The sequence below is a fragment of the Chionomys nivalis genome, chromosome X (genome assembly GCF_950005125.1).
Source record: "Chionomys nivalis chromosome X, mChiNiv1.1, whole genome shotgun sequence".
NCBI lineage: Eukaryota > Metazoa > Chordata > Mammalia > Rodentia > Cricetidae > Chionomys > Chionomys nivalis.
Window position 1 is genome coordinate 14186055 of NC_080112.1, and position 24719 is coordinate 14210773.

The following is a 24719-nucleotide window of genomic DNA, read 5'->3' on the forward strand; positions in this document are numbered from 1 at the left end:
AAATGGATGTGTTGTTGTTGTTGGAGAATGTTAGGAGTTGTTTGTGACAGGGCCTTACTATGTAGTTCAGTTTGGCTTCAAATGTATGAGCTTCCTGCCTTGCCTTCCAAATGCTGTGATTATAGTAATGTACCACTAAGCCTGACTCTTTAGTCCTTTTTTTCTGCTTTTCCACAGCAAGATTATGCTGTCAGTGTCTGATGCAAAACTGACGGTGATGTCACAAACCCCAAGACCAGCCTGAGGAGATACAGGGGTAACCTCAGCCAAAGAAGCATTTGGCCACACTCTGGCCATGAAGGTTCATATTTATTTCTTATTCTTATCCATTTGGACAATCAGTTGCTTAAATATAAACCACATCAATGAATCATCTACTGCCAGAACCACAGGTACGTGCCTAAGCTTAATGTTCAAAATGTATTATCATATTATTAATGTATTATGTTATTAAGAATGCTGGATTAAGAAATATGCTCTTATAATGGTGTTACTTTTAAGAGGGCTTTAAGAATTTGCAGTACAGTAATTGGTATTTTAAGTTCTATGTGGAAATTCAAAATCTAAAGAATATAGAGTTACAGTCCCCTCTGACTTCCCTTTAACACCCTGTCTGCCAACCAAACTAGACAGCCTTATGGGAATAAATCTACCATAGGACTTAAGAAGCAGGGGTTTGTTTTGATTTGGGTTTAGTTGTTAGAGTTAGGTTCTTTCTGTGTTGTTCAGGCTCCTTTCAAATATCTGAGCTGAATGACCCTTCATTCTTTGCCTCTGAAGTAGCTGTTACTAATATACCATTGGCTATGAGCATGGTCTGTTGTTATCCTGTCATATTTCCTGCCACATACATAGTAACACTCAACTGTACTCACCTATGCACAGCATATGCTCAAATCTTAGTTACTGCAATAACCACCTATGATTCAGAGGTAATGCAGATAATGATATAAATTAGCCACAGATACTACTCACATTTGACATTTATAGCCATGATGTGGGCTGTCCTTCTGTATATGTGTTGCTTTTATTGGATAATGAATAAAGCTGTTTGGGCCAAATGCTTAGCAGAGTAAAGCCAGGTGGGACATCAGAACAGAGACAGAGAGAGTAGGCAGAGTCAGGGAGTCACCATGTAGCTGCTGAAGGAGACAGATGCCAATCCTTACCAGTAAACCACAGCCTTGTGCCAATACATAGATAAAGAAAAATGGGTTAATTCAAGATGCAAGAGCTAAGCAAGGAATACGACTAAGCTATTGACCAAATAGTATAGTTTCTGTGTGGTTATTTGGGTCTGAGCAGTCAGAAAATGAAAAAGCAGCCTCTGACTACAAAGCCAGGATGTGCTCAAGGAAAGAAAATTACACTGGAAGGCCAAGTGGGTAAGGCAATTGCTACACAAGTGTGATGACAAATTCAGAGCCCCAGAACACACATAAACTGAGCACAATGACAAGTTATCTATAATCCCAATCTTCCTACATTGGGATATGAGATAGACAGGAGAATCTTCACAAACTCATGAATCAGCTAACCTGGTTTTCAGTGCAGCAGTAAACAACCAAAGAGATCAGTAACACGAATTCTAATCAGTATTAATAATAAAACTTGGAATCAGCTATTGTTGGACCCTGGAGTCCAATTACCTAGGAGGAGTCGCCGCAAGAAAACACTCTCACACCTCAGTTGATGCAAAAGCATGAGTATTTTAATTAATTCTGTCACAACAGGGTCTATCAGCATTTGAGAAGCCAGAAAGACCCCCAAATAGCAGGTACAGGCTACTTTTAAAGCAAAAAGCCACAGAAACAAGGGGGGAGAGTCTGGGGTTTGTTTTTCAACTATTGGGACTGGCTTATTCAAAAGGCTATTAGCAATGATTAGTCTGAGCCAGGACTGGAAGGCGGTTGCCAGATAAGGTGAGGTAAGAGGAAATATTTGAGGGTTACTTTGACCCCTTCCCAGGGACTGAGTCAAAACATCAGGAACTGAGTCAACGTCTTAAGGGTTATCTTGCCCCAATTTTAATAACTGAGTTTTATCTGGGGAACATTCACAAAGACTCAGGGAGATGGAAAGTTTCCAACATTTCAGTATGTGTGTGGGTAATTGTTAGATTCCTGGTTCCCAGGGAGGGGTGAGCACTAAGGCTGAGAGGCCTCAGAATTGTCTTAAAGTTTTACATTCCCTCCTCTTATTTGGCTGAAAATCTCAATCCTAAGATTTAGAGGGTACTAGGTACCAGTTTTCTGTCATCCTGGGATTAGGGAGAGTTAGGTTACACAGGTGTTAATATTGAGGGGTTGGAGTCCCCAAACATAGGCCTTTTTCTGACACTTTTGTCAAGGTTAACTTTTTCTGTTGACCCCAACTACAGGACGTATGAGAGGTGATATTGTTGAAACTGCCAGATGAGACTATTTCCTCATAATGCGGGGGGGGGGTGAACCGTGAAGGATCAGAGAAGAAGGGCAGCCGGCCACTAGAGAGTTCTTACTTCTACTAATGCTCAGACCAAAAGGGCAATCCTGTCCACAGACTGTCTCCTCAGATTGCATCCTTAGACTGACTGCCTAGACTGCAACCTCAGACTGCTGGTTCAGACTGCTGCCTCAGACTGTTCTTCAGACTGATTCCTTTGGACTGCTCCTCAGACTGCACTGAGCTCCTACATCCTTCTGCCTTATATTCCTTTCTACACCCAGCCATATCACTCCTTTTGCATGTAGTGATATTTTGTTTGTAATCTAACAAATAAAGCTTGCCTGAAGGTCAGAATTTAGAGCTAAGCCACAAGAGGCCAGACAGTGGTGGGACACACCTTTAATCTCAGAACTCTGGATCTCTGTTAGTTCAAGGTCACCTTGGGTGACACAAAATTGAGCCAGTCTAAAAGAGAAACAGAGCTCACACAAAGGTGATCCTAGCACTTGGGATCCCATGCCTTTAATCCCAGCACTAGAGAGGTGGAGACAGGAGTGATATGAATGGGCAGTGAGAGGACAATAAGGCAGGAGGAGACAGGAGGTCAGTGTAGTGTGAGGAGCAGTCAGAGGCAGAAGTCTGAGCAACAGTCAATCTGAGGATGCAGTCTGAGGATGCAGTTTGAAGACCTTTTGGTCTTAGCATTGGTAGAGGTAAGAACTCTAGTGGCTGGCCACTCCACTTCTCTGATCTTTCAGCTTTCACCCCCTGATAGCTGAGTTCTGAGTTTTTATTATTAAGACCAATTAGAATTCATGCTACAGAGACCCTGTCTCAAACAAGGTAGAAGACAGGGAATGACACCTCTGACCTCCACAAGTACATTGAAACATGCACTTGTCCACACACAGACAAATTCATATGCACACAAATATATATATATATATATATATATATATATATATATATATCCATCTATATATATAGATGGATAGATAGATAGATAGATACATAGATACATAGATAGATACATAGATAGATAGTTATTTCAAAAAATAAGATAGTGATTGAGGAAAATACCTAAAGTCCTCCTCTGACATTCACATGCACATGGATGGGGAAATCACATTTGCATACTTACATGCTCACATGTATGCACACACACACACACACACAAGCAAATTATGAAGGAAAGTTTCTTAAACTTAAAAAGGAATCACTGAAGAACTGGAGAAATAGCTCAGTAGTTAAGAGTACTTGTTTCTGTTACAGAGGGCTGAGTTCAGTTCCTGGTATACTCATATGGTAGTTCACTAGCATTTGTAACAATTTCAACTCTCTTCTAACCTCTGCCAGATTCCAGGCATACATGCATATGGTGTACATAAATACATCCAAGCAGACACTCCAACACATAGGCAAACACTCATAGACTTAAACATATTTTTCAAAAAATCAATGAGAAAGAGATTTGACTTCCATGTACACTGGCAAACCACTCTCAAAGCGTGGTGGTGGGGGACTGGGTTACCTAGCACATTTGCTGATGATACAATCTATTTGCAGTTGTAAAAACTACGGTCTCTACAGAAGAAAAGATGGACGATTTTAGGAAACGCTTGCTGGGCTTCATAGTTGGAATAATGATCATAACCTTTACCTTTACCTGCTTTTGTTTACTGCATTATAACTGCATGATCGAGGAGGTCCAACCACCAGGAGGGTAAGTTTTACACATTCAAGAATGAAAAGTGTGTGTTACGTTGTGTGTGTGTATGTGGGTGGGTGAAGTATTTGTGCACAGGTGTGTGTACACATGCAGAAACCAGAAGATGATGTCAGATGTGTCCTGCTCTATCGTTTTATGCCTTATTGTACTGATACAGTGTGTGTCACTAAACCTAAATATTGGCATACAGGCAGGAAGCCCCAGCAATCTTCCCCAGCAACCTCTCCCTCACATGTGGAGTACAAACATATGGTACCATACACAACTTTTTACTTGAGTTTTAAGTGAAAGAACTATGAGAAAGAAAGACAGGTATTTACTTCTATATGTATGAGTATTAATTAGTCTGCATATACAAATGTGCATCATGTGCATGCAGTACCCACAGGAACCAAAAGAGGGCATCAGATCCCTTGGAAATGGAGTTAAAGTTGCTTGGAGGCCACAGTGGGTCCTGTTAAATAAATCCAGTTTCTGTGCAAGAACTGCAAGCACTCTTATTGTCTAAGCCATGTCTCCAGACCAATAATACAGGCTTTTATTTGGGGGAAAGGAAGTTCTTTAGAAGAAATCTCTGTTGTAAAGAGAGATAGCTCAGCAGTTAAGAGCACTGGCTGTTCTATGAGAAGTCCTGGCTTTGATTCTCAGCACCTACCCAGCAGCTCAAAATCATCTGTAACTCCAGGTCTAGAGGATCATTGTCATCATCTAGCCCCTATAGGCATCAAACACAAACATGATGTAAAGACAGACATTCAAGCAAAATACCCATATACATAAAATTAAATTACTATTTTTTAATTAAAAGAGTAAGAGTTCACTATCTGATTACAATCTGGGGTAGCCATGGGACAGAAAATTGGGAAAAGGATGATTGAAAATTTTTCTTTAGCCAGGTATGGTGGCACACATGTTTTATCCCACCACTTGGGAGTCAGAGGTAGGTGGAGATCTATAAGTTTGAGGTTTGCCTGATCTACATAGTAAGTTCCAGGCCAGCCGAAGGATGTTAGGTGATTAATAAACATCTTTCATGGCTAGTCCCTTACTGGAGGTTGATAGAAAAAGGAAGGCAGGAATCTAACAAAGCAAGCTGCTTTTATTCTAGAAATTTGACAACGTTAGCTTCCAAAATTGTCACTGTTTAATCAAAATGTAAGAGTTTTACAAAATGTCATGACTATGAATAACATTTCCTGATTTTTGTTTCAATTATACCAGTGAAAAACAGAATAGTTTTTCTTTTTGTATCTCTCGCTTGACAGGGTCTGTATCTTCCTCAGAGAGGACATGGAGAAGTCTTCAGTATAATAAGCTTTAGAAGAGGAAGATGATGGAAGGGAGGGGTCCCTTTTCAATAGCCTCCAAAACTATTATCTGTTTACTTACCTAACATTGTGTCCTTAAGAGTTAAGGCCTAAACTCATTTACAAGATGAACATCAAATTACTCTCTGCATTTATAGATGAAATTAAGGGTGTATAAGGGTTGAGGGTCCCCACTCTTACTGACTTTAATGTATTGGAGATCAATCAAGGGGACCCAGGTAGATGGAAACAGATTGTTGCAGGATCACCTGAGTGTGAATGGACAAGGAGACTATGATGTTTGGTGTGGTCTTAGTGCAGGTAACAACAGTTGATGTGAGTTAATGATTACAGTAGCTGCATCATCAAGTGGAGGGAATGGCCTTTCACCTTAGTCTTTCACCTTAGCTTCCAGCTCTTAGAGACTTCTGGCCTCCTCTTCCACAGCATTCCCTGATTCTAAGAAGTGGTGGTATAAGTGACTTGCCTGGGGCTAAATCCACATCTGTGACATATTTTCTAAATTCTCCACTGTTCATTGTAAGGAGAGGCTTCCTTGATTAAGGCTGAAGCTGCTTTTGCCTGTGGGTATACACATAGGTGTTTAGAAAGCAGTTTGCTGCTATATCAGTTTTGTTAACCATCAGAAGTCCATTCCTCCTGTGGGCATACCCCCTCCTATACTTGAGTTGTTAGTCAAGCTTACTGGTCCCCTTTCCATCACCCAGACTGAAACTCTAGAATCCATTCAGAGAGCAGTTAGTTAGCACCACTACTAAAACAGTCAAGATGTTATTGCATAGATGGGTATATCTAGCTTTCCAAATGGTTTTTTATACTCCTTTTATTCCAATTAATCCTCCTCCATCCCACACCTTCATCTCCCCAATTCCCTCTCTCTCTCTGCCTCCCTCTCTGTCTAAACATTTCCTCTCAGAATCCCTCTTCCTTTTATCTATGTTCTACTACCCTCCCCCTCAAGGTATACACACATGCTGCACACACACATACACACACACACACACACATACACACACACACTTGCTTTGCTTTTTTGTTTCCTAGTTCATACAGGTACTCCACTAGATATAATGTACTAAAACTAGGATCCTCGTATGATGAAAGAGAACTAGTGAAATTTGTCCTTTTTACCCTGTGTTACTCATGTACAAATCCACCAATTTCCCCTGCAAATTTAATTAAATATATACCCAAGTTATAGTCTACTATACATACGTACCACATCTTTATTATTATTGACAATTTTGTGTCCTCTCATACTTGGACTGAAAGTTATCTAATGCCTTTGAATTCCAATTACTACTCCTCCATCCCATACCTTCATCTCCTGTAAGAAAAATTATTTATGAATTCATATGTATAACATGTTACAGCTGTCAGCACACTAATTGTTACTGTGTTTAACTTTTACTCTGGAAAAATCCATGCCCTAAGCTAGCATTCTATTTCCTGATGATAGCAATAGTACTTTTGTTTTAAATTATGACACTCAAAGTTTTCTGTGTTTTAGGCTCAACAAAGAAAATATGGAAGCTATATCATCCTGGGTATCCAAGGTATCAGCTTGTCAACCTGATATAATAACTGAGGACATTCTAGAAACTCAACCTCTGCTGTTAAATTCAGACCAAAAGGCTGAGCCCTCATGTCAAGAAAACCTATCTATGCCAAACGATACAATAAAACCAGATGAGCCTTCAAGTCTAGAAAAGCCATGCATACCCTCCAACCCACAAAATTCAATGAGATGTACAAATACTGATAAGTCATCCATGAAATGCAGTGTAAAAACATCAAACAGACAATTCAATACAAAAAGGTCAACCAAGTCGTCAAATCCCCAAAGATTACATAAGCCATCTAGCCTGAATAAGTCCTATAAGAAACACAGCCTTAAAAAATTGCAGAAGCTCGCCCATACCTGTAAATTGTCCTGCTCTGAGATGCAAGCCGTACCACCCTGGCTAACCATTATGAAAACGTCAGCTGCTCTAGCCACACACCCTTGCCAATCAGTCTCCAATAATCAACTTGTGTCCACCAAACCATCTAGAAGGAGACCAAACCTGGCACGTGGAAGCCATGATCAAAAAAAGTCAATGAGTACAGGAAAGGCTGTGTTACACGGGAAGCATTCATCATTCACACTTTGCCAATATTATAAGGAAAAATGTCTTACTTGTAATCCTGAATTTCTTCTCAAAGATCTTGCGGGGTCAAAAAGGGAGCATGCTGGAAATCCTTATGCTTCAAAGACAATGAAGCCATTTCCCAAGTCCTTTTATGAAGCAGAGTACAAATACACTGAAAGAGCGTACAAGTACAAATGTTATAAAGATAATGAGAGTAACGAGACTACGAAAACATGTGACAGTGAAGACAGTGATACAGAGGTAGTCATTATTTGTGACAGAAGTCATGAAGATGATTACATGGCTAAAAGCATCTCAAGTTACTAAGGACTTAAAACAATTTAATCTACATGTGGAATACCGACATGTAATCACTATCAATAACAGACATATATGTTCTGAAGCCAATTAAATGCATGGCACAACAAATTATTGGTCATTGTATTTATCACTGCATCTCATTGGCACAAGATTCATTTGGTGCATTTTTTTATATGTGATCACTTAAATGGAAACCACACATGTACATGTACATACAAATCTAGAAAGAAATTTTAAGATGGATATCCTTAACTGCTCTTTCCCCTGAGATAGAGCTCAGTGAAAGGCCCAATTTGACATTATTTACAGAAGTTTTTTTCAGTGCTGAGGAATAAACTGAGAGTATCATTTCTGCTAGTCAAGTAGTGTACCAGTGAGCTTTGTGACCACTTGGAAATTTTTTTTAATCTTTAAATTAATTTTTTATTATTATTTTATGTGTGTGAGTGTTTTGCCTCCATATATTCCTGTGCACCACTTGTGAGCTTGGTGCCCAAGGATGCCAGAAGAGAGATTCCCTGGAAGTGGAGTTCCAGACAGGAGCTGCCATGTGGATGTTGAGAATATTAACTGGGTACCCTGGAAGAGCTCTTAATCCACTGAGTCATCTCTTCTGCCCCTGGAAATTATTTGTAAATTTTTATTTTCAGAGTTGGGATCAAGCCCAGGTCTGTGAATACTAGGCAAATGTTTCACCACAGAACTATCCTCCCAGTCCCTGAAGTAACTTTTAGTTGGGGGTGGGATGTGTGGTGCTGATTATGGAATCCAGAACCATGTACATGTTAGACAAGCTCTCTGCCACTGAGCCACATCCCCAGCTCTACTGTCAATACTTATGTGGAAAACTCATGATTTAAGATTGTGTCTTTTTCTATAGTACATAGTGCTTGTTGGATATATAGCTCTATAGCTCTGTACTATGAAATGAATGCTTGTATTTGCCCCAAATTCACATGGTTGAAACCTAATGCTATATAGGATGGGTATGGAGTCCTTGGGTGGTAGTGGGGTCGTGAAAATAGAGCACATCATGAACGGGATTTGTACCTCTATAAGGGGCTAAAGCGCTTGCATCTGCCCTGAGAGACCCAGCAAAAATTTCCATACACGAATTCTAGAGCTGGCCCTCCCTAGACATCTGCTGCTGCCTTAAGTTTGAACTTTCCAAACTTCCTAACTGTGAAAAAGAAATTTTCAGGCTTACAAGCCACTCCGTTTATGGTATTTTGTTATGGACTCCAGACTATAAGATTCTCAATACAGCTTGCTTCTCGATAATTTAGAAAAATTCCTAACAACCAGTTCTAAGAACACCTCCTCCTCTAGAGATTACCACCTAAATGGAGGCCTCCAACCTATATAGCACACACTCCTGGAATTCTATGATATCAGACTAAGTGTTGTAATTAACTCAGCAATTAACTTACTGTAAATAGCAAGGGGTCCATGGTGAAATTTATACACATTGATTATATAATGAAATTAAATGTTGGGGTCAAAGAAAGACTGGAGCCAAAACAGTAAAGTTGGGGACTGGAGAAAGGGCTTAGCAGTTAAAAGCACTTAAACTACTTTAGCATAAGACCTAGATTTAATTCCCAACACCCACATGGATACTAATGATGACATTTAACTCAAATTCCAGGGGATATAACTCCCTCTTTTGGCCTTTATCGGCTTCTGCACATATGTGATATATATTTATATATATAATATATAATGTATTTATATATATAAATGCAGGCAAACACATACACATATAATTCACATACATATAAATACATCTTTTTTTTAAAAAAAGAACAATAAAATTAGGAGCACTAAAGAAGACAAGAGGTCTTACAGGTGCATATGAGAACACAAAACTGATGGGGGGAAAGAGGTTTCTGAACCAGTGTTAGTGGCCTGCTGGTTCCCCTGATTCCTAGTCCCCAAGGAATGCATGCTAGACACCATTGCCCTTTCACATACTACTGAACCTGATGCAGGTAATCGTAACAGAGTAAATCATGAGTGGAAAGTGTCCATGTATTTCAGGAAAGAGACTCCCAGATTGCTCTGTGATATAAAACATTAAATAACCAAGAACAGCCGCAGCTACAACTTGGTTTCTGTGATAAGGATTATTTCAATGCTGAAGTGATAAGCTGGCCACAAAAGTGTGAAAACATCAAAAGCATAGTGTAGTATCAAGATTCCTGCACGAATGATGAGTAGTGGGCCAATGACTAGCAGACAAGGCTGGCAGCCAATGAAGCAGGAACCAGAGATGAACACAGGAGGGCTCTAACACTCCTTAACTGGGTGGGCAGCACGTGAATAGAACATAGTCATCTCCCTGCTTGAGCCAGGAGAACAAACAGCTACTTCACCTACTTCTACAAATGTCTTGTATGTTTAATATTCACTGTAATGAGACAATCAACTCATGAGCCACTGTCTCTTGTGGACTTTTGGTGGTTGTAGAATTTCTGGCACCTTAGGTACCTAGGTCAAGTACAAATGGGCCAAGAAAAGGATGGAAGTAAGGAAGGGAAGGAGGGAGGAAAAGAAATGGGGAAGAGGGTGGGGTGGGGCACTACTAAAACCTTGCCCAAGTCAATAACTTTGAAAAATTGAATCTTGTCATTGCAAGTGGCAAGTGTTTTGAACATCTTGGAAATGTCCTGATTTAATAAAAATGGTCTCAAATGACTACTTTCTGGCTAACTTGCCTCTCTGTCTTAACTTTATGCTACTTTACTCCCTTTGTTCCCACTCTTCCATTTAAAGCATGTTCAGAAAGAATCAGGGCCAAAAAAAAAAAAAAAAAAAAAAAAAAAAAAAAAAAAAAAAAAGGCCGGGCAGTGGTGGCGCATGCCTTTAATCCCAGAACTTGGTAGGCAGAGGCAAGTGGATCTCTGTGAGTTCGAGACCAGCCTGGTCTACAAGAGATAGTTCCAGGACAGGCTCCAAAACCACAGAGAAACCCTGTCTCAAAAAAAAAAAAAAAAAAAAAAAAAAGAATCAGGGTCCTGGGTCCATCACTTCCTTACATTTTATACAGCCAGGGAACACCGTAAAACCATTTCAAGGATGCCTCTTCCCTTTCAGACCACTCCTATTCTCTTTCTTTTGAATTACCTCTCCATATTCATCTATAAAACTCATACTCCCCTCGTGGCTATAGGACTGAAATGGATCATATTTTGCTTTTTGATCAGTTTGGTTTAATGGAAGGAACCGAGATGATAAAGCAGGCAGATTGTGAGTTTGAGGCCAGTTTGGTTTATAGAGTGCACATGTACAACATTTGCTAAAATTGTGATATTTGTATAAAAAGGTTATAAATGGTAGGATTTAAAATGTTTCTCTAATATACCTTCTATTTATACATAAGCATGCATCTAAAGGATTCTTAGAGCTCTTCAAATTCACCCTTCTGTGAGAAAGGCATCTGTAGAGTGAAAAGTATGCTCAGGCAGCAAGATCACTTTTTTCCAAAGGTGAGCTTGCAGTAGCATTGTACGGGTAATAACATTTTTTAAAAAAAATTTCATTTATTGCTTTTAATTGAACTTTACATTTTTCCCCACTCCCCTTACTCCCCCCTCCTTCTACCCTCCCCTGACCTCCACACTCCCCATTTATTCAGGAGATTTGTCTTTTTCTCCTTCCTAGAAGAATCCATCCATGTATGTCTTTCTCTCTTAGGGTCTTCTTTGTGGTCTAGCTTCTCTGGGGTTGTGGACTATAGGTTGGTTTTTCTTTGCTTTATGTCTAAAATCCACTTATGAGTGAGTACATATATGTTTGTCTTTCTGGATCTGGGAAGACACTTATGAGTGAGTACAAATTTGTCTTTCTGGATCTGGGTTACCTCACCAGGGATGGTTTTTTTCTAGTTCCATCCATTTGCATGCAAATTTCAAGATGTCATTATTTTTTTACTCCATTGTGTAAATGTACCACATTTTCTTTATCCATTCTTCAGTTGAGGGGCATCTTGTCTGTTTCCAGGTTCTGGCCATTAAAAATAATGCTGCTATGAACAAAAGTCCTTGTAGCACGATTGAGCATCCTTTGGGTATATACTATTGGTGGGTCCTGAGGTAGGTTGATTCTCAATTTTCTGAGAAATTGCCATACTGATTTCCAAAGCAGCTGTACAAGTTTGCACTCCCACCAGCAATAGGGGAGTGTTCTCCTTACTCCATATCCTCTCTAGCATAAGTTGTCATCAGTGTTTTTGATCTTGGCTATTCTTACAGGTGTAAGAGTTGTTTTGACTTGCATTTTCTGATGGCTAGGGATGTTGAGCACTTCCTTAAGTGTCTTTTGGCCATTTGAGATTATTCTGTTTAGAATTCTCTGTTTAGGACTGTACCCTATTTTATTGGGTTATTTGTTCTTTTGATGTCTAGTTTCTTGAGTTCTTCGTGTATATTGGAGATCAGTCCTCTGTCAGATGTGGGGTTGGAGAAGATCTTTTTCCATTCAGTAGGCTGCTATTTTGTCTTCTTGACCACATCCTGTGCCTTACAGAAGCTTCTCACTGTATTAATTGTTGCTTTCCGTGTCTGTACTACTGGAGTTATATTTTGGAAGTTGTCTCCTGTACCAATGAATTCAAGGCTACTTCCCACTTTCTCTTCTATGAAATTCAGTGTGGTTGGTTTTATGTTGAGGTCTTTGATTCATTTGTATTTGCATTTTGTGCTTGAAGATAGATATGGATTTATTTGCATTCTTCTACATGTTGATATCCTGCTATGCCAGCACCATTTATTGAAGATGCTTTCTTTTTTGCATTTTATAATTTTATCTTCTTTGTCAAAAATCAAGTGTTCATAGCTATGCGGGTTGATATCTGGGCCTTTGATTCAATTCCATTGGTCATCCTGTTTGTTTTTATGCCAGTATCAAGTTGTTTTCAATACTGCAGCTCAACAGTATAGTTTGAAGTCAGGGATGGTGATGCCTCCAGAATTTCCTTTATTTTACAGGATTGTTTTGGCTATCCTGGGTTTTTTCTTTTTCCATATGAAGTTAAGTATTTTTCTTTCAAGGTCTGTGCAGAATTTTTCTGGGATTTTGATGGAAATTGCATTGAATCTGTAGAAGGCTTTTTTTGCAAGACTGCCATTTTTGCTGTGTTGGTCCTATCTATCCAAGAGCATGGGAGATCTTTCCATTTTCTGATGTCTTCAATTTTTTTCTACAAAGATTTAAAGTTCTTGTCATACCGGTCTTTCACTTGTTTGGTTATATTTATAAGATATTTTATATTATTTGTGGCTATTGTAAAGGGTGAGGTTTCTTTGTTTTCTTTTTCAGACCATTTATCATCTATATAGAGGAGGTATACTGATTTATTTTTAGTTAATCTTATATCCTGCTATTCTAGTAAAGGTGATTATTAGTTGTAAGAGTTCACTGGTGGCATTTTTGGGGTCACTTATGTATATTATCATGTCATCAGCAAATAGTGAAAGTTTGACTTCTTCTTTTCCAATTTGTAGCCCCTTGATCTCCTTTTTTTGTCTTATTGCTATAGCTAGAACTTTGAGTACTATATTGGTAGATATGGAGATAGTGGACAACCTTGATTGTTCCTGATTTCAGTGGGATCGCTGGGAGTTTCTCTCCATTTAGTTTGATTCTGGCTGTTGGCTTGCTGTATATTGCCTTTATTATGTTTAGGAATGTTCCTTGTATCCTTGCTCTCTCCAAGACCTTATTATGAAGGGGTATTGAATTTTGTCAAAGGCTTTTTCAGCAACTAATGAGATGATCATGTGTTTTTTTTTTCTTTCAGTTTGCTTTTGGTTTTGTGACTTTAAGCTGAACTTCTTCTCCTCCCTATTATTCTTAGGTTTGGTCTTTTCATGATGTCCCATACTTCCTTGATATTTTGTGTTAAGAATTTGTTGGAGTTAATATTTTCTTTGACCAATGAATCCATTTCTTCTATCATATCTTCAATGCCTGAGATTCTCTCTTCCATCTCTTGTATCTGTTGCTTATGCTTGCATCTGTAGTTTCTGATCATTTACCCAGATTTTCCATTTCCAGAGTTCCCTCAGTTTGTTTTCTTTGCAGCCTCTATTTCAGTTTTCAAGTCTTGAACCATTTCTTTCTCCTGTTTGATTGCTTTTCCTTGGATTTCTTTAAGGAATTTGTTGATTTCTTCCAAGTTTTTGTTTAAGGGAATTTTTCATTTCCTCTTTAAGGGCTTCAATCATCTTCATTAAGTTATTTTTAAGGTCATTTTCTTATGCCTCATGTGCAGTGGGATACTCAAGTCTTGCTGTTGTATAACAGCTTCTGGTTGTGCTGTATTGCTCTTTATGTTGTTGAGTGTATTCTTACCCTGTTGTCTACCCAATTCTTCCTCTGATGGGAACAGATGGAGCCTGTGTTTCCAGGAGATCTCCTTTCCTCCAATTGGTATACTTGGGAGCTGATTCATTGATCGCTCCTTCAGATGTAGGCAGAGGAGAGCCTTCAGTGATCATTCCTCCAGGTGCCTATGGGTTCAAGGTTCAGATGGTCATTCTTCTTGATGTTGACGGGACTTAGGGTGAGGCTCTGGTGGTTAGATAATATTTGGAGCCTTCTGTTGTCGTCCCGGCCTGCTGCGCTGCTGCTATGCTTCTCCTCCTGCAATCTGGTTTGGCCGACCACGCAGATGCTCACGCTTCCCAACAAAATTTTAAAACAGCTTTATCTATTTATTTTATCTTTATGTGTATGTCTTGAGTGTATATGTGTATCATATGCATGTAGGTACCTTTGGAAGCCAGAAGATGGCATCAGATCCCTTGAAACTGGAATTACTGGTGGTTATGAACCACCATGTAGGTGTTAGACATCAAACCAGTGTCCTCTGAAAGAGCACCAAGTTCTCTTAAGTACTCTCCAGCCCTTGATGGCAGATTTTCAAATGATCACAAAGAAGTGAACCAGCAAGTGTGCTATGCTTATAGAAGCACCAAAGACTTACTGAAAGTCTTCAGTTTTATCAGTTCCTGCAGTTCAATAGCCCCTCCCACAATGTGGGTACTCCCTAAGAATTAAGATACAAGAAAGAAAAGAAAATCCAAAGAAACCAAGCTCTATAAAAGTGTCAGTCTTCCTAATAAATACCTTCCTAATTGTTATCTATGTACAATTCACAATTACTCTTGTACTGTTTTGATTGTTGAAATAAGAATTTAAAATAATATTCTCTTCACCAGGCATGATGACACATGCCACGAATCCCAGCACTAGAGAAGAAGAAGCAAGCATTTCCTTGTGAGCGTCAGGTCAGTTTGGTCTATATAGCAAGTTACATGCCAGCCAGAGCTATTTTTTAAGACACATTCTCACTGTACCTGGGACTTCCCATGTAGCCCCAGCTGATCTCAAACTTTTGATAATCCTGCCTCAGCTTCTTGTATGCTAGGATTACAAAGGGTTGGCTAGTTTTAAAATATTGCATTGAAGCCAGGCAGTGGTGGCGCACGCCTTTAATCCCAGCAATTTGCGGGCAGAGGCAGGTGGATCTCAGTGAGTGTGAGGCCAGTCTGGTTTACAGAGTGAGTTCTAAGACAACCAGGAGTACACAGAGAAACCTGTCATGAAAAATTGCATTGAAATGACCCAAAAATCGATAACTAGAAATACATAAAGAATGCATGAGGTGGGGCTGGAGAGATGGCTCAGTGGTTAAGAGCATTGCCTGCTCTTCCAAAGGTCCTGAGTTCAATTCCCAGCAACCACATGGTGGTGCCAGCCATCTGTAATGGGGCCTGGTGCCCTCTTCTGGCCTGAAGGCATACACGCAGACAGAATATTGTATACATAATAAATAAATATTTTTAAAAATTTAAAAAAAGAATGCATGAGGTTATATGATAATGTGTAATTATATAAATTTTAGGTCTAGAAATCCTGAGAACTGATCATATTTATCAGTAGACTTTCTTTACTCTCTCTGGCATTTTTCTTTTTTAAAAAATTTATTAGATTTTTTTTAAAAAAAAAATATCAATCCATGTTCCTACTCCCTCTTTCTTCTGGGTTAGAATAATCAAGTCTTCTTATTGTGTGACCACTGAGTTCTGGTGTTACCATGTTGCTTTTGAGGTTGTTGAAGGAATTATTGCATTGGCGCCTACCCATCTCTTCCTTCAAATGAGGCTGAGAGGGTCTTTGGGAGTTTTTCTTAGTCTGCTCTATGCTGTCCATGTCTGTTTCAGAATGCCTCCAAGGTCTCTATAAGCCTTTTCTCTTGGTCTTCTCTCCTGGTTTGCTCACTTGGTGCTCTCTCTTAATCCCCTCAGTGTTTGTAGCAAGCTTTTGGTCCTTCTTAAATCCCTTCAGTATTGGAGCAAGCTGTGTTTCAGAGTTCCACCGAGGTTGCAGGAGGATAGGCGGGCTTGGGGGCGGGGATGTGGCTAGTAGTTTGGATGGCAGCTGGATGGATTTGGGTTTGGGGTAGCCTAGCCACAGGAAACTCCCTGGTGGCTGGCTAGAAAAGCCAAAGGAGTTGAAGGAGGGGCCCGGGGTTTTGTCCCACTGGGGAGGTCATAGAGAGTGGGGCATCCCATCATGTGGCTGTTCACTCACCTCTTAATTCCCCTCAGTATTGGAGCAAACTGTATTTAAGAGTATCTCTGGCATTTTTCAAAGTAAGAAAAAAATCAATGACAAATTGTGTGGTTACATAGTAGGACAAAATAATTGTTATTAAGCTTCTTGTTTTTTTTTACTTCTGAATGTTCATCTACATAAAGCTGCTGAAGGAAAATTCTTGAGTGCTACAAGAGCAAGGGTATGTCTTACAGATGATTACAATAAAGATAATCAACTTCTGAGAGTGATACTGGTTTGAAAAAGGAATATATTGGTTTTGTGTGAATAAAGTCTCTTATAAAATTTGGTTTAATAGAAGGAGCAGCAAGTCCTTTTTATAAGTTCCCCAGTGATCTAAATGAAAAAGCATTCAGGAACTGACAAGACTAACTTGAGAACGTGATTGTTTTGGCTCACCTTTTTCGGATAAAGCTCATCATTGTGGGAAATTCCCGGAAAGAGGAGCTTGAGGCAGCTTTTCAAGTTCCATCCGCAGCCATGAAGAAAAGAAAGATAAAGCCGGGCGGTGGTGGCGCACACCTTTAATCCCAGCACTCGGGAAGCAGAGGCAGGCGGATCTCTGTGAGTTTGAGGCCAGCCTGGTCTACAAGAGCTAGTTCCAGGTCAGGAACCAAAAGCTACGCAGAAACCCTGTCTCGAAACCCCCCCCCAAAGAGAGAGAGAGAGAGAGAGAGAGAGAGAGAGAGAGGGAGAGAGAGAGAGAGAGAGAGAGAGAGAGAGAGAGAGAGAGAGAGAGAGAGAGAGAGAGAGAGAGAGAATGTCTCTATTCAACAACCTTTCACTCAGAACCTCAGCCCAGGCCAGGAAATGGTGCTTCCCACACTTAGGTTTTGTCTTCTCACATCAATTAACTTAAGACAATCAGTCAGGTATGCCCAGAGACTAGTAATCTAGATAAACCCCTTACAGGTATGCCCAGAGACTAGTAACCTACATAAACCCATACAGGTATGCCCAGAGACTAGTAATTTAGATAAACCCCTACGGGTATGCCCAGAGGCTTGTTTCCTACTGATGCTGGCTTGTTGAAAATCAATGTTAACATCACAGAGCCAGATGGGACCCCAGCACTGAGAGGGGGAAGTGGATACAGAGTGTCACCCCTAAGAGAGAAGCTGTTTGCAATTGATACTCTCCAGCAAAGGGCAAATCTGTCTTCTCCAGTGGAGTGTCATTGGGTATCAGTCACACTCCAGGACAAGCTCCATGGCCAGGAATAGCTGGCCAACACACACAAAAATGCTATGGGTTTTGTTGTTGCTGCTGCTGCTGAAATAAAAAATACATAAAAAATAAAAGCAGGTGTTCATAGGTATGTTTATTAATATCTGGATCTTTGATTCGATTGCAATGGTCAATCAGTCTGTTTTTATGCCAGTCCCAAGCTGTTTTTACTACTGTAGCTCTATAATAGAGCTTGATGTCAGGGATGATGATGCCTCCAGAAATTTCTTTATTGTGCATGATTGTTTTGGCCATCCTGGGTTGTTTTTTTTTATTTTTTTATTTTTCCATATGAAGTTGAGTATTGTTCCTTCAAGGTCTGTGAAGAATTGTGTTGGGGTTTTGATAGGAATTGCATTGAATCTATAAATTGCTTTTGGTAGGATTGCCATTTTTATTATGTTGATCCTACCTATCCAAGAGCATGGGAGATCTTTCCATTTTCTGGTATCTTCTACAGGAGAACTCTAAGAAAAACATATATAGATCCCCATGGGAAGAAGAAATAGAGATCTCCTGAAAAAAATGGGAGCACAGGTGTGGGGGATAAAGGAAGGTAGGAGGAGAGGAGGAGGGGGAAAGTGGAGAAGAACTTGAGGGAATAGGATAGTCGAAATGGAGGAAGAACAGAGATGAGAGCAAGAAAAGAGATATTTTGATTGAGGGAGCCATTATGGGCTTAGCAAGAAACCTTGCACTAGAGAAATTCCCAGGACTCCACAAGGATGACCCCAGCTAAGACCCTAAGCAATAGAGGAGAGCGTGCCGGAACTGGCCTTGCCCTGTAGTCAGATTGATAAATATCTTAAATGTCACCATAGAACCAAGGCAGAGAGCCGCAGCAGAGCACTGGACTGGGCTCCCAAGGTCCAGCTGAGGAGTGGGAGTAGTGAGAATATGAGCAAAGAGGTCAAGACCATGATGGGTTCACCCACTGAAACAGTTTACCTGAAGTAATGGGAGCTCACCAACTCCAGCTGGATTGGGAAGGAGCCAGCATAGGACCAAACTAGTCCCTCTGATTGTGGGTGACAGTTTTATGGCTGGGGCAGACTGCAGGGCCACTGGCAGTGGCACCAGGATTTATCCCTACTGCCTGTACTGGCTTTTTGGAACCCATTCTCTTTGGAGGGATACCTTGCTTAGCCTTGATATAGTAGGGAGGGTCTTGGTCTTCCTCAAAGCAATGTGCTTTAACCTCTCTGAGGAGTGGATGGGGGCATGGTGGCAGGGTGTGTGGAGAAAATGAGAGGAGGAGAGGGAGTAAAAACTGGGATTGGTATGTAAAATGAAAAAAAGATAGTTTGTTTTCTTTTTTAAAAAAGACAAGATCTCCTGAGTAAATTGAGAGCATGGGGACCTTGAGGGAGGGTTGAAGGGGAGGGGAGAAGCAGGGAGGGGAACAGAGAAAAAGGTAGAGCTCAATAAAAATCAATAAAAAATGAAAGTTAAAAAATAAAACAAATTAGGTTTTCACTACTGGTCTCGATAGTATAAAAGATGTTAAGGGAATATTAAAGAAACTTAGAGGTAAATGGGAAGAACTCTGTAATAGGATTCAGGCGCTAGTACTGAGCTACTGGGTTACCAGCAAACCAGTCGGGAGCACTACATTTGGGCTCAAGCTATTTTCATTTTCATCATGGTTATCAGGAAACAAAATAATAAACGCTTAAATCAGAGATGTATGGTTCTCTGCAAGCTTAAAACATTTACATTTTATAACCAGTTCTCCAAAGAATACCTTTCTTGTTCAATAACTAGGCACTGGCTGTTGGACCAAAGGAAGAAGAAAAGTATTTTCTGAGACCATTACATCCCATGGATCCTTAGAGTGATATTTTATTTGTGTTTTAGTAAATAAAGCTTGCCTGAAGATTACTGTGCAAAGCTAGCCACACTGGTTAGCAAGGCAGTGGCTGCACACACTGATAATCCCAGCAGCCACACTAGTTAGCCATAGAGGTTGGGCGGTGGTGGTGCACACCTTTAATCCCGGCACTAGAGAGGAATATAATGTGGGATGAGACAGGAACTCGCTCTCTTTCTGTCGAAAGATTTCATAGAGGTAAGAGCTCTCTAGTAGTTGGTTGTTTTGCTTCTCTGATTTTTCATCTTGAACCCAAATATCTGTCTCTGGGTTTTTATTACTCATGTTATAGGTTCTAGATATATGCCAGATTTTGTCGCTTTGGGTTTTTTTTTCTGTTTTTTAAATTAATTATTATTATTTTATGCATGTGGGTGTTTTGTCTTCTTGTTTATCTGTGTACCACATGCATGTTTGGGGCCCAGAGAGGCCAGAAATAGATGACATATTCCTTGAGATTGGGGTAACAGGTTGTTGTCTGACCCAACATAGGTGCTAAGAATCCAACCCAGGTTCTCTAGATGAGTAGCCAGTGCTATTAACCACTGAACAATCTCTCTAGCACCTATCTTTTTTTCTAAAGCTTCCATTTTGTTGTATACCTTTGTTGTACAGGGGTAGTATCATCCAACTTTTATTTTATTATACATAGTCTCAGAGGTCTGACAACATCTATACTGAAAGCAGCTGTAGACTGTACTCAAAAAGAGCTAGTAGAGAGTGATTAGCATGCACAAAGCCCCTTGTTTGATTTCCAGCACTGCATTGACAGCCTGCCATCATAGTATATGCTCAGAATCCCAGTAATCATGAGATGGAAGAATGAGGATTAAAAGATCATCTTCAGATACAAAGTAAGCAGCCAGCTTATGTTGGAGATTCTGTCTTTTAAAAAGAGGTATCTGAAAACCTATACCAAGCTTCTCAAGCATTAAACAAGTATCCCTCCCCTTCCTCTGAGAGCCTAAGATTCCTGTCTTAGTTAGGGTTAATATTGCTGTGATGAAACACCAAGACCAAAAGCAACTTAAGAAGGAAAGCATTTATTTGGCTTAAGTAGCACAAGTCACAGTTCACTGAGGGGAGCCAAGGCAGGAACTCAAACTGGGTGGGAACCTGGAGACAGGAGTTAATGCAGAGGCCACAGAGGAGTGCTACTTTCTGGCTTGATCTTCCTTGGTGTGGGAGGTCCTTCTGTCTATGTGTTGTTTTTATTGGTTAATGAATAAAGAACTGCTTTGAGCCTATGGCAGGGAAGAACAGAACTAGGCAGAGAAAGCTAGGCTGTATGCTGGGAGAAAGAAGGGAGGAGTCAGAGAGAAGAGATGGAGCTACCAGATTCAGACACTGGGAACTTCAGCCAGTAAGCCACTGTCACATGACGATACGCAGATTAATAGAAATGGGTTAAATTAATATAAGAGTTACCCAATAAGAAACTAGAGCTAATGGGTCAAGCAGTGATTTAATTAATACAGTTTCTATGTAATTATTTCAGGACTGGGCAGCCAGGAACAAACAAGTGGTCCCTTCTCCAACACCTCCTGGCTTGCTCAGACTGTTTTTCTTATAGAACACAGAACCACTGAATAGAGGAGTGTTCCCACCCACAGTGGTCTGGGCCATCCCCCATCAATAACTAATTATGAAGATGCCCTACAAGCTTGTCTGCTTACAGACTGTTCTTATGGAAATATTGTTTCAGCTGAGATTCCCTCCTCTCAGACGACTTGATCTTCTGTCAAGTTGACATAAAATTAATCAGAATAGCACTCTGGCCAGGAAAACAGAAAGGGTAACTGCAGATATTCATCTCTTCCTCCACTCCTCCAAATCCAATCCCTGAATCTTGCTCCTGCTCTTTAGCAGAGCCCTTACTACAGCCCATCTCCCTGCAGCCACTCCCAGGGGGATCACACAGATTTTTTCCTTCCATCCTTCATTCCCCCTACTTATCATTTTATGCCAGTGCACAATTCCATCATACAGTCCCTGGGAATCTATTGTAGAATTATATTTTAAAGTGTGTTACATTTGCTTATGCTCTGGAACATTTGTTTAATGGTGTAAAGATGTGTTGTTTTTGGTTAGAAGATTTCTCTGTGTAGCTTTGGAGCCTGTCCTGGAACTCACTCTGTAGACCTGGCTAGCTTTGAACTCATAGAGATCCACCTGTCTCTGCCTTCCAAGTGCTGGGATTAAAAGCATACACCACCACCACCCAGCAAGGACAAGGAAAATGTTAAATCTAAAAAGGTCCTGACACAAAACATCCAAAAAATCTGGGACACTCTGTAAAGATCAACTGCAATAGCACTCTTGGGAATATACCCAAGAGATGCCCTAGCATATGACAAAAGCATTTGTCCAACTATGTTCATAGCAGCATTATTTGTAATAGCCAGAACCTGGAAGCAACCTAGATGCCCTTCAATAGAAGAATGGATGAAGAAAGTGTGGAATATATATACATTAGGGTACTACTCTGCGGTAAAAAACAATGACTTCTCGAATTTTGCATGCAAATGGATGGAAATAGAAAATACGATCCTGAGTGAGGTAACCCAGACCCAAAAAGAAGATCATGGGATGTACTCACTCATAATTGGTTTCTAGCCATGGATAGGGGCCACTGAGTCTATAATTTGTGATCCTAAAGAAGCTAAACAAGAGGGTAAACCCAAGGAAAAACATATAGATATCCTCCCAGCTATGGGAAATAGACAAGATTGATGGGCAAAAAATGGGAATCTTGGGGGGTGGGGTGGGATGGGGATGAGGGGAGATGGGGAGAGAAAAGTGTGAAGGAGAGGATGAGGGGAACTGGGGGAATCGGGGTGATTGGGGGTAAAGGAAGGTTGGATGGGGGAGCAGGGAAACTCATACCTTAGTTAAGGGAGCCACCTAAGGGTTGGCAAGAGACTTGAACCTGGAATGGCTACCAGAAGCCCAGGGCAATGTCCCCAGTTAGTTCATTGGGGCACCTGAGGATAGGGAACCTGAAATGAACCTATCCTATAATCATACTGATGAATATCTTGCATATCGCCATAGAACCTTCATCTAGCGATGGATGGAGATAGAGACAGAGACCCACACTGGAGCACCGGACTGAGCTCCCAAGGTTATAATGAGGAGCAGAAGGAGAGAGAACATGAACAAGGAAGTCAGGACCATGAGGGGTGCACCCAACCACTGAGACAGGGGGGCCGATCTATTGGGAGCTCACCAAGGCCAGCTGGACTGCTACTGAAAAAAACATGGAATAAAACCGGACTCTCTTAATGTGGTGGACAATGAGAGCTGACGAGAGGCCAAGGAGAATGGCACAGGAACTTTCATCTGGCGATGGATCGAGAGAGAGACAGAGACCCAATTTGGATCAACCGTCTGAGCTCTTAAGGTCCAAATGAGGAGCAGAAGGAGGGAGAACATGAGCAAGGAAATCAGGACCACGAGGGGTGCACCCACCCACTGTGACAGTGGAACTGATCTATTGGGAGCTCTCCAAGGCCAGCTGGACTGGGACTGAATAAGCATGGGTTGAAACTGGACTCTCTGAACAAGGCGGACAGTGAAGGCTGATGAGAAGCCAAGGACAATGGCACTAGGTTTCGATCCTAATACATGAACTGGCTTTGTGGGAGCGTAGCCTGTTTGGATGCTCACCTTCCTGGACCTAGATAGAAGTGGGAGGACCTTGGTCTTCATGTAGAGCAGGGAATTTGGACTGCTCTTCAGTATCGAGAGGGAGGGGGAGTGGACTAGGGGGAGGAGAAGTGGAGTGGGGATAGGGGGAGGGGAGCGGGGGGAGGGGGCAATATGTGGGAGGAGGGGGAGGGAAATGGGAAACGGGGAGCAGTTGGAAATTTTAAGTAAAAAAGAATAAAAAAAAAACAAAAAAAAGATCAACTCTATGAATAATAGCAATAATAAATAAATAACAGTGGTGGTGCACACCTTTAATCCCAGCACTTGGGAGACAGAGGCAGGCAGATCTCTGTGAGTTTCAAGTCTAGTCTGGTCTACAGAGTGAGTTCCAGGACAGCCACAGAGAAACCTTGTCTCACAAAAATGAGAAATAGATAGATAGATAGATAGATAGATAGATAGATAGATAGATAACAATAAAAGAGAAGAAACCCAGGTCAAAGGCACAGAAAATATTTTCAACAAAATCATAGAGGAAATTTTCCCTAACCTAAAGAAAGAGATACCTATTAAGGTACAGAAAGTATACAAAAAATACATTGGGTTAGAAAAGAAATTCCCCTCAGCACATAATAATTAAAACACTAATGTACAAAACAAAGAATGTTAAAGACTGCAAGGGGAAAAGACGAAGTAACAGGTAAAGGCAGATGACCTATTAGAATAACCCCTGACTTCCCAGTAGAGACTTTAAAAGCTGGAAGGGCCTAAACAAAATTTTTACAAACTCTAAGAGACCACAGATGCCAGCCACTGTATCCAGAAAAAAACTTTCATGCACAATAGATGGATAAATAAGAGATTCCATAACAAAAACATAATTTGAGCAACATCTACAAATCTAGCACTATAGAAGTCTGAATGGTGCCTCTTAACCTGTGGGGCAGGACCCCTTTAGCAAACCACTATCTGCAAAATATTTACATTTTTATTTATAATAGTAACAAAATTATAGTTATGAAGTAACAAAAATTAGTGTTAGGAATGCTGAGACCACTGCTCTAGAAGGAAAACTCCATCTAAGAAGGTTAACAAGGCCCAAGAAAATGCAAGGAATAAATAATTCCAGACTAGACAATCAAAAGAGGGGAAACGAACACACACAACCCACTACCACCACCACCACAACAACAATAACAACAACAAAACAGCAATCAACAAATGCTGCTCATTGATATCTCTCAACATCAATGGATTCTCCCAATAAAAAGATGCAGACAAAAAGAATTGACCCAAAAATAGGACCCATCTTTCTGCTGTATCCAAGAAACATACCCCTACATCAAGGATAGGTATCACTTCAAAGTAAAATGATGGAAAAAGACAATCCAAGCAATTAGACATAAGAAGTA

General features: G+C 40.5%; 1 protein-coding gene across 1 annotated transcript; it reads left to right on the plus strand.

Annotated features, from left to right (window-relative positions):
* Positions 1–295: 295 nt before the first annotated feature.
* Positions 296–7943, plus strand: CXHXorf66 (chromosome X CXorf66 homolog). Its single transcript, XM_057759534.1, has 3 exons — positions 296–398; positions 3994–4150; positions 6995–7943. The coding sequence occupies exons 1-3, from the start codon at positions 296–298 to the stop codon at positions 7941–7943; spliced, it is 1209 nt and encodes a 402-aa protein (XP_057615517.1).
* The last annotated feature ends 16776 nt before the right edge of the window (positions 7944–24719 follow it).

What these genes read in the sequence shown, in the direction of transcription:
- CXHXorf66 (XM_057759534.1), top strand. Translation starts at nt 296, where the DNA reads ATGAAGGTTCATATTTATTTCTTATTCTTATCCATTTGGACAATCAGT. An exon ending in TGCCAGAACCACAGGTACGT is followed by an intron (nt 399 to 3,993) that starts GCCTAAGCTTAA and finishes ATCTATTTGCAG; the next exon opens with TTGTAAAAACTACGGTCTCT. An exon ending in GAGGTCCAACCACCAGGAGG is followed by an intron (nt 4,151 to 6,994) that starts GTAAGTTTTACA and finishes TCTGTGTTTTAG; the next exon opens with GCTCAACAAAGAAAATATGG.